This window comes from Phoenix dactylifera, chromosome 2 (genome assembly GCF_051530095.1).
Source record: "Phoenix dactylifera cultivar Ajwa chromosome 2, Ajwa_hap1_PhDact_Kaust_v1.1, whole genome shotgun sequence".
Lineage (NCBI taxonomy): Eukaryota > Viridiplantae > Streptophyta > Magnoliopsida > Arecales > Arecaceae > Phoenix > Phoenix dactylifera.
The window spans coordinates 51,755,926-51,766,945 of NC_143191.1; the positions used below are offsets into that span (position 1 = coordinate 51,755,926).

Here is an 11,020-nt window from a genome sequence, read left to right on the forward strand (position 1 = left end):
TTCTGATAATGTCCTTGTCAATTGATTGGCTTTTCTCCCCATTTTTAATTCTCAAGCAACAAATTTATCATTTAAAAACTAGATATCAGATATTTTAATATGCAATATATGGGTGAAGAATGGAGAGCGTAATCTTTGGGCGACTACTTTTTTTTTTTTTTGCTAAAATGGGCGACTACTTTCGGTGAATGAAAGGTTATCTTGCTCAAATCACCAAGTACTTGTCTAGATTGAGAAGTATAAAAAATGAGACATGGTTTGCCTTTTTCATAGTATGGTATGTGTGTTTCCTGCCTAAATTTTATTAATTTCTAGTCAATACGAATGACGTAGTTTAGTACTATTTGATGAGTAAGGTGATGATGACTCCAATTTTTGGTGTCATTTCATGCATGTAAGAATGAGCTAGTTATATTGTTACACGTTGAATGTGTTTCCAGAAAAGATCTTATTAAAATTAAGATTATATTACTTGACTTCATATGCCGCGTTTTCCAGTTGCAATGCAGAAGATAGTTTGATTCCAAGGCCATGGCCGACAAGGGGCCAAAGATGTTATGGACTCCTTAGATTTGTAGAATCTAGAGGGAATTAGGGGATTTAAATTAATGTTGTCCCCAGCTAAGGGACCCTCCTTTGACACTTGATAAGCTGCATGTGGAAACTTCTCTTCCATTCTATCTAAGTTCTTTATGGCCAATAGGTACCTAATTTTTTTATATAAATCATCATTTATTAAAGAGTTTTTTTTTGCATGAATACCCTCCTAAATATCGAATTTTGCATATATATCATCGTAAAATACTTGTTTTGCTATTCTATCCTTTTTGTATCCTTATTTTTACACATGTACCCACACCATCTAACGCTGATAAAAAATTAACGATTTTAAATTAAAATAACTAAAATATTCTTAATAGATAGATATGCAAAAAAAACTATTTATAAGGCGATCACGATGGAGGACAAGAAATTAATTTTAAAATTTTATTTTATTTTTAATTAAAATAAATATGGTTTTTATTATAAGTATTAGAAGAATCGTTGTATTAGGATATTTGTGTAAAAACAATGTTTTATGAGGATACAAAAATAAATATAACTTTAAAAGAATATTCAGAAAAATTTGATTTTTAGATAGGTATTCATGCAAAAAGCTCTTTAATAAAACATTTTCTCTCTCTCCGTCCAACTACCAAGATGATCAAATAAAACTATGGCAATGGATTTTAGCCCATTCAAGATCAGTGATATTTATTGGTCAACATGTTTAGAATGGGGGACACATGGATGGAAGCATGGGGGTGTGATTGCTTCAAACTTCACTATAAAATACTTACACGTTCATACACGGCCATTTTCTTAAAAGAATGCACTGTTATGAGAAAGAGAGAGAGAGAAAGAGAGGGGAAGGGGGGTGGATGAGGATGGGAGGCATAGATGAGAGCATGGAAAGGGATTTGGCCTTAGAATAAGAAGGGATTCGTACTATAGGTCAACATCTATCTCTTCCTTGTAACTTTCTTAGTCTATGCATTACATAATATGGACAGAGACCACGACATTATCGACCACACAAGGCACGTCATTCTAAAATCGCTTTCCTCCAACCCTAAGACTTGCTTAAAGATCTGAAGATTATAATAAAACTAAGATAGCCCCTGCAGCCCTTCCTCTCTTTTGCCATTTTTTTATGTATAAAATCTCTAGTTTTCATGGACTCTTGTGGTCGCACCGGCAAGCGAGAAACGAGTGGAGAGGGAAGAAGAAAATGGGACTGCCGCCTGCCGGCCTTCGTCGCGAGGTTGCTGCCAGGCTGGCAGTTTAAAATTTTTTAATGATTTCGAGCAAAAATGTAATATTCCTCTAATTTAATCTGTTAATATATAGTATACCATCTAAGTTTTGAAACTTTAACCCATCTAATTTTTTAAGTAAAATTACAGGAGCACCCTCCCAATTTTGAATCAATCTCGAAAACACCCTTCATCATTAAAAAATTTCAAATGAAACCTTGAGTTTACGGACCGTCCTATTAGACGGCGTTAAGTCTGCCATTTCGATTAATGAAAATGCCCTTTTCCTTTTTCAATCTATTCCAATCTTAAAATTTGTATTGATGGATGAATAATCCAGATCATCCATATAATCATTTTGAGATCTGTCCAAAAGAATGAATATTTAGATCATTCATGTGGTGGCTTTAAGATCTATGCAGGCGGATGAATATTTGGATCATCGATCGCATGAATCTCGAAGTACTCTAAACTTCTTTTATTCATCTCTAGCATAGATCTCAAAGCAACCAGTGAATGATCTAGATTATCAACATGCCCGCACAAATCTCAAAGCGATCACATAGACGATCTAGATTATTTATCCTTCTGCACTGATCTCAAAGTGATTGGTGGATTATTAGAATTATTCATCCTCCTGCATAGACCTCAAAGCAATTGTGGATGATTTAGATATTCATCAGCATACACAGGTTTCAAAGCAACCACCGATTATCAATCTATTCATCCGCCTTGGCTGCTTTGAGATCTATGCAGGCAGATGAATATCTGGATCATCCGCAATTTTTTTGAGATTTGTATGGGTGGATGGATATTTAGACCGTTTGTGGTTACTTTAAGATCTGTGTAGTAGATGAATGTCCAGATCTTCTACGGTTACTTTGAGATTTATTCAGATTGATAAATAATCATGATCATCCACCGATCATTTTGAGATATGGGTAGAAGGATGAGTAAGTTGGATCATTCATGCGGGCGCTTTGAGATTTGTGTGAGTGGATGAACAATCTAATTTATTTACTAGTCATTTTGAGATATGTGAAGGTGGATGGATGATCTTGGTCATGTAGTTATTGCTTTGGGATTTGAGCGGATGCATGAATAAAGAAGTTTGGAGCATTATGAGATACGTATGTTGGATGATCCTATAGTGGATTTATATGAAGAAATGTGAGTTCTTACACTGCTGTACAATGAGATCCTTTTATGATATGAAGGACACTTTGGTCCTAATATAATTTATTTTACTATATGACTAAGGATAAGACTAGTTTGGAATATTTTGTATATTTGAGTAATCTATTTGAAAATTTTCAAAGTTCAAATAAAATTGGCCTAAATATAAAGAGATGCCCTATAATTTTTTTTTGTTATTTAAAAAACATTTTTTTAAATATATAAAACATAATCTACATCTAATAATGCAAAGAACCTTTTCCGAGCCAAAAAAGCAAATCTGATATGATAAATAAAGATATTAAATTATCCTCTTTCCAGTTTCCTCTAACAAGTAACTAATTGGCTTCCTTGTGGTCGGTGATAACTCTTATGATAAACGCTTTTATAAGTACACGTGGTGTGTCACCACTGGACCATGGGTATCAATCATAGACACGTCCGTACAGTGATTTGGGGAGGTTAAGGCGTACGTTAATCTGAAGGTGAGCTCACCCCCTTGTTGGTGGAGGGATGCCATCATCAATAGGGGAGAGATTAGCAAGTCCTGGGAACATGAAAGGTCACATAAACCCTCACATACAACTTGTGATTTGCAATTGTGCACAAATGTCTGTAAGATTATTTTTTTATGCATTTGTTCATTCCTCTATGATATGCAATAAAATATAAAATATATAAATAAACCTTCTTCATCTTATCAATTTAAGCTTTTAAGATAAATGATGATTTTAACATGGTATCAAAGTAGAGATCCTGAGTTTGAATTCTATCTCCATACTCTTTAACTCCATTATTAAAAGTTTTACATGTTGAGCTCATCCATTAAAAAAAAAGTCCGGTCCATATGTGAGAAGAAGTATAAAAAAATATAAAATATATAAATAGGCTTGTTGGGACAAGTGGTAATTTCAATATGATAACTCATACTTATTACATGGCATATCATTTTTAATGGTTGAAAGCCCAACATTACAATAGAAATACAAGCAGCCTCAGCCTGAAATATGGATGATTAATGATCTTGTTAAGGTGTTTTAAGATTTCAACCTAGTGTTGCAAGGTAACAAATTTGTCATTGTGCTCCCTAGAACTATGCAAGGATTGATGAGCTTTCTTCCTCCCCCCAACCAAGGTAAGTAAAAGGCATGAGTTTGTTTATCTGTTGGGATTACAAGTATATCATTCTCCAAAGTGGTTTACCGCAAACTATATCAGCTTAGTCATACTCAAATTTTAACTCAATTACAAATAATTAATAAATTAAATAAAAAATAACTTACAGTTCAATTAGTTCAGCTTGGTTGCATGAGACAAAGTAAACTATTACACTAAGGATGTAATCGAGTCGAAACAGTCAGGCTTAGTCTATATCCATTTGGTCGAGTTTGATCTTGCTCGATCCTCACTAGCTTCTCAGTTTGCTAATTGATCATCCGCTACTATGTCAAATCCTTGCTCCATTAACTTCAGCAATAAGATTAGTTGGTTATTTAACTCCAAAAACTTATAAATTTTTTTATCATAATCAAATGACTTCCATTATTTGCTAACTTTTGCAAACGAAGTGTTTCATTTCATTAAATATTTTAAGGAAAGGACTACAATCATATAATTGAATATTAATTTTTTATGAATTAATGTAAATAAGGCTTATCCCAAGGGTTCTGAGTTCAAATCTTGGATGGTTAGGGTCATAAATTAATGTGCGGGTTAACTTGCAAGTTGACTCAAAGACTCGACCGAGTTTTAGTAGGCCGGCTTGACTCAGCACTAAGTTAATGACAATCATTTAATAAAAAGAAAGGCTATGATAAAAAACTTATTCCAAATAAATTCATGCTTCTAATAAAATAAGGGGAGGTGAGGTGAGGGGAGAGGACAGGAGACCCGGTTCCATTGTTGAAGCAAGAATTGCCAGCAGAATTCTTCCACCGCAGATTTGAAGGAGAATTCTCTGCCTTCTGTCTTTGTTGATCCCGAGAACACAGAGTCACTGCTCTTAATTAAAATAATAAAAAATAAATTTAAAAATATGATGAATTATATTATTTTATTCCACCAATGCTCTCCCCTCCTACCATAAAAGAAGCAAGCCACCACCCCATAGCCTCCCCCGTTCTTCTCCCCCTACCATATCATCACCATTAATCCAACATCACTACCAACAAGTAGGAAAAGAAAGAGAGATCTAAAGGAGAAAGAAGGCAAGGGAGCAAAAGGCATACAAGAAAGCAAGCAAAAGAGAGAAGAAAGGAGAGATTGAAGTGAAGTTTGCAGCAACCAAATGTCAAATATAACAGGCGATGGTGGGAGCTTTTCATCTGAGAACCACACAGGAGAGGAAGTCCAGCAGAGCCAGCAGCAGCTTCCATTGCATGGAACCATCACTGCCACAACCAATGGCAATGGCTCTCAGCCAGCACCGTCGCCGCTGGTCAAGAAGAAACGGAACCACCCCGGGACACCAGGTATATATATGGATTTTTTATAAAAAAATTAACCTTTAAGTTGAAACTCACTTAACAACAGAAACAGATGATGATGATAATGAGAACATGAGGTTTGGTTTTTGGGTGGTTGGAAAGTTCAATTATTGGTGAGAGACTTGTTTGTTTGCTTCTCCATGTTTTTTTTAAAAGGCTCAAATCAAATAAAAGAGTAGTAACAAGCTTTTTTGATGGTTGATGAATAGTATTTCAATAACAGTAGTTGGTAATCAGTATTCAAATAACTGTGAACTTCACTTGCTGTGTACACAAATAACTAAAACTCTGAGAGCTAGTAATAATCAGCTAGCCTCATCCATCTATTTAAGGAAATGAAGCAGCTTGTGTTTGGAAGACTCTTACTGCAGTCAATGGATCAGCTATTCAATTCTGTCTGTGCTAAAAAAAAAAAAAGGAGCCTTTCTTGACATTTTCTGATCACTGAATCTGACTGCTGTTAAGTTTTTTCCCCTCTCCCTGTGATACTTAAAGTAGGAAACAATTGGATTTCAATATACCTTCTGAGAGTCATAAGCTCCAGGGAAGAGCTAGCTACATGTTAATCTGGTTTGGTTTGAATATACTTAACTTTAAATACAAATACTAGTAATTTCATTATTTAAAACTATTAACTCTTATAACACTATAACAAATATGCAAACAATATGACGTAAAAATACAGATCCATATTGAATTTTAATACACCAAAGTAGTCATGCTTAGTTTTTCCAATCAATAATAATCCTTCAGTAGACAATTCTCATGTTTAATAATTTCTGGAGAAAACCTTCCGGTGAACAGGTTTTCTATAGTAATTAACCTCCTCAAATCAAGATTAGATAACTCTCTTCTCAAAGAAAAAAGAAAGAAAGAAAGAAAAAGAAGATCAGATGATTGCGTAACCACTGAAGTAATTTTTGTTGTCAAGGTAACAATTGCCATTGGTTAATCTTTATCCAGACCCTACAGCAGAAGTGATTGCTCTATCGCCAGCAACCTTATTGGCAAAAAACCGCTTTCTGTGCGAGATATGCAACAAGGGCTTCCAGAGGGACCAAAACCTCCAATTGCACCGCAGAGGCCACAACCTCCCATGGAAGTTAAGGCAGCGGACAAGCACGGAGGTTCGCAAGAAGGTGTACGTTTGCCCTGAGACCACATGCGTGCACCACAACCCGAGCCGAGCTCTGGGGGATCTCACCGGGATCAAGAAGCACTTCTGCCGAAAGCACGGGGAGAAGAAGTGGAAGTGTGACAAGTGCCCAAAGAAGTATGCAGTGCTGTCTGACTGGAAGGCCCATGTCAAGATCTGTGGCACCAGGGAGTACAAGTGTGACTGTGGTACCATCTTCTCCAGGTTCACTTCTTCTGCTGAGCTTATACTAGATTCAACTTCTAATGTCCACAATTAAAATTTAGGAGTATTGCCATAACTAGATGCTCTATGATAAGCTGTTGCAACCTTATAACATTATAGTGGATCAATAGTTGGCAAAAACAATTCATGAATCTTAAAAGCACTAGAGAAAAATCAGACATTACCGATGCTTATGCTTTTTGAAAGCGTCGGTAATTACAAAATATGCCGACGCTTATAAGTATCGGTAATCGCTGATGTTTTTTTAAAAACGGTGTAATGACGGTATATATAATAGCTTGTAAGAACAAATTAACTTTGTTAGGGTATCATACCAAAAAATAGTGTAATAGATATCATTCGTATATGTAACTCAGGCAATAGGTTGTGGTATATGTTTAGGGCATTAGAGGCTATTAGTGTTTTGCTTCATATAGAGATTGTCGTACACTATTTGCAACCATGATGTGAATACAAAATTAAGTTTGATAAATGGGTAGTATATATTTTAGATGTTGAAGATCAAAATACGGAGGGTTCTTTCTGAAGCTCTGTGGTGTTTTTTTTGTTTTTCGCTAACGCGGTTGATTCATACCATTCGAGTACGGATATATCCAATATGGTCAGAAAATAACAAGTTTCGAAGCATTTTAGGCAATTCCCCCTCACCAACCTATAGGATGTCTCTAGAGCGACTGGCCACATATGAAACTACCAAGTCCGCATCCCGTTTGCTTTTCTAAACACATGCTTATTACAAACGAGGAATGTGGTGTTTGAGCTTGTTATATAACGCAATATGAGGTCTGAAGATGGATCCAGTAGCCTTAAACTTTTTTATCTCTTGGAAATTGGAAACACACTGTGATTTCATCAAAGATATTTCCATCAGGACCGACAATTCTCTTGCAAGGGGTGTACTACTCTTAAAGTAGCTAGTTGATTACATCTAACTAAACAAAATAGTAGATGAACCTACCGGGCCGGCATCGGATTATTGAGGTTGTGGTGGGCTCACATGACAAAATTTAGCTTGACTATAGCTTGTAGTCACATCCTGTTAGACTTGTGACGTGTACTGGCCAGTGAAACTAGAAATTAATTAATTAATTAGAGACCAAATTTAACTTATTTATATATATATGCCCTTGGGTTGCATTAAAAATTTCCTATCCTTTTGTTCGGCTTATTATTTAACATATAATAATACCCTTGAATTTTGAAACTAAATTAGGACTACTTCACAACAGCATCTTTCCTTGCATTTTCTTACTTAATTAGAATATCATATTTTCACCCCTTGAGTGCTACTTTATATGGAGCAGCTTCATCGTAAAACAAAGCAAGTGACATGCAATTAAACCAATCTATAAAGTTGATAATATTCGAGTTTTAAGGAACTTGAACTTGCACTCAAGTGACATAAAATTCTAGGGATCAAAAGCCATGGTGTTTGGAGGGGGCGGAAACAATATTCTTTTTGGTTGCAGGTCTGTCTGAAGAACATTAAAAGAAGAGGGGCTGCTAATAAAATCTATGGAAGTCAAAGTTTTGTCCCTTAAGTTGAGTATCCTCACTTAGAAAAAAGTGCTTCACTACTGTGTGGTGTAGTCATACTACAAGCTAGTAGCTAGGGGAAGGCAAAAGTTTCAAACCCTAGTCCAAAGATCATAAATCACTCTTAAAGAGTCTCAGACTCGCTGTGCTCAAGACAACTAAATATCTTTTTTAGAACACATACCTCGCGCATTGACCGAATTCTTGCTTTCAATAAGAGCATCATGAAGTAAAATTTTTGGTATCAAATTAACATAATACTGAAACTTTCTCTTATCCACAGGAAAGACAGCTTCATCACGCACAGAGCCTTCTGTGATGCTCTAGCCGAAGAGAACACCAAGGCCAAGAATGGCGTGATGCCCACCATGAGCCCCAACCTCCAAGCTCAACCCCCTGAGCTCATGATGCCCATTGGCACCAGCATTGGCAGCTTGCCCGTTGGAGTCTCCGACTTCGATAACCATGACATCAAGAACCCCCTCAAGGGCTTCGCCTACGACCTCATGCCCACTTCACTGCGTTCCCATACCATGGCTGGAACCATGCTCTCGTCACCCACTGCCGCCACCCTCTTCAGCTCCGGGACCTTCCCCTCAGGTTACAACGGGCTCAGTGACGACGCCAAGACAGGCCGGCCGGCCATTGCGTCGGCCCACATGTCGGCGACCGCATTGCTCCAGAAGGCGGCACAGGTGGGTGCGACGGCCGCCGGCGGCAGCGCTGGTGCCACGCAGAGGGGCTTCGTCTCGGGGATGGCCGGGCCCGATCGACACTGGGTGCAAGCACACGAGATGGGAGTCAATGGAGGAGCGTTTGCAAATCAATTCTTCGACATTGGAATGGGCGGAGGCTCGGCGGTGAGTGATGCAGCTGGGGTGTTGCCCTCGAATGCTGGAGTGTTTGTAGGTGGCGGTGGTCACAGCCATGGGCTTTTGAAGGCTTTAGAGCATGCAAGTGGTGGTGGTGGTAGTTTGATGCAGGGAGGGAGTGGGAGGTCAGGGGTGAGATATGGAGGCGGGGGAACTGGGGATGTGACGACTTTGGATTTCTTGGGGGTCAGCGGAGCGAGGTCGGTGGCGGCGATGGGATTACATGAGCAGCAGCAGCAGCACCAAGGGATGGAGTTTGGAGGAGTTGGTCGGAAGAGGTTGCTGGGGCTGCACCCATTTCAGCAGCAGCAGCAGCTGAGCAATGGGCAAGGAGCTTCTATGGAGAAAGTCGTGTGGGACGTTTTGAGTGGATAAATAATGTTGAGAAGGATCCTAGCTACTCTCTCTCTCTCTCTCACTCTGTGTGTGTGTGTGTGTAGGTGGGTGGAATTGGCAGGAACATTTTGCATTAGAATCCAAGTTCCAATATAAAAGGCTCCAAAGCAAGCTTGGCTCTTGAATTTTTTGGATCAGAAAAAATTTCGAGACCTGGGTAAAAGTCCATGAAAAGTTATTATTTTTAAAGGGTTAAACAAAAGCATACAGCATTCCATGTTAAAAAAGGATTTTTTTTAAATAGAATTTCATAATACTAAACACAATAATATATTCTCACGATAATAGTGCCCTAACAAGCCAATTTTGTATTAGATACACTTTGAGACATTAATTAAACACAATAATAACGTGTGATGTCTATTTGATATTACATATCTAAGATCCAAAGGAACAATTTAAGTAACTTCCTCTAATGGGTCAATTGAAGGAGAACTGATACTTCTTGTTACTTGAATACACTGATTTTCTAGTATGTGAACACATCTAGTGAACCCCACGCTATGAAGATTCAGAAATAGTTTCTGAATTTTCCTTGAGGGGTTCATGCAAACTAATGTAGCTAAGTCACTTTGATGGCCAGGTTATATAGATCTAGATACGAGTCCATTTATTGTGACTCATAGGGTGTATAAACCGGCACTAAAATGCCTTAGATGCTCAACAAGGAATCCGCCTTCCGAAAGAGAGAATAACAAGTTCAAAGAAATTGGGTTTGATCATACAAATTTGCAAAATGTTTCTGGAAAATAATTTCTCCATGTTTGTAGATCCCTAACCTCGATGGATGCGTGTTTGGCTATGGTTTGACCATGTTATATTATTTCCTTAACGTAGATATTGGACATAGTGGAGGTAGACAATTACAAACATCTACATCTCACAGCTTTCCTACTTTTAAGGGTTATGCTGCAATATCGTTTTCCTAAGTGACTTACAGCCATATGTGGAAGGGTAGAATGGGATGATGAGTTTGATTAAGTGCCCATCGTACACTTATTGTCTTTTAATCTTAATTTCGAACTTGACATACTAATATAGTCGCTTATGCTGTACATTTGTGACTCGTTTGGTTCGCATGAAATACTACCAGAAAACAAGCGTATTGTGACGGAAAACTAGTGACGGCCCGTTATCAGTCACTATTTATGACGGATTAGTGACAGACAAAAATTTGGTCACCGTGGTATGAACTTAGTGACAGATTAGTGACAGACCGGTTACAGAATATGCGGATAGGATGGACGCCAAAATTTAGTGACCACCGTAGTGACGGGGTATCTGTCACAAAACTGATAACCAAAATTACAACCAAACAGTGACAAATTTAGCCGTCACAAAAATCGTAACCCAAGTGTTTATAAATTTTTAAAAAAT

At 37.6% G+C, this 11,020-nt stretch overlaps 1 protein-coding gene across 1 annotated transcript; it reads left to right on the forward strand.

The window, feature by feature from the left end:
• Positions 1-4,142: 4,142 nt before the first annotated feature.
• Positions 4,143-9,768, forward strand: LOC103724028 (protein indeterminate-domain 7-like). Its single transcript, XM_088716878.2, has 3 exons — positions 4,143-5,443; positions 6,422-6,818; positions 8,659-9,768. Exons 1-3 carry the CDS (start codon positions 5,260-5,262, stop codon positions 9,620-9,622), a joined length of 1,545 nt encoding a protein of 514 aa, XP_088573004.2. The 5' UTR covers positions 4,143-5,259; the 3' UTR covers positions 9,623-9,768.
• Positions 9,769-11,020: the final 1,252 nt, after the last annotated feature.

Coding starts and splice junctions, on each gene's coding strand:
- LOC103724028 (XM_088716878.2), top strand. CDS start 5,260: ATGTCAAATATAACAGGCGATGGTGGGAGCTTTTCATCTGAGAACCAC. Junction 5,444..6,421: donor GAACCACCCCGGGACACCAG/GTATATATATGG, acceptor ATCTTTATCCAG/ACCCTACAGCAGAAGTGATT. Junction 6,819..8,658: donor TGTGGTACCATCTTCTCCAG/GTTCACTTCTTC, acceptor TCTTATCCACAG/GAAAGACAGCTTCATCACGC.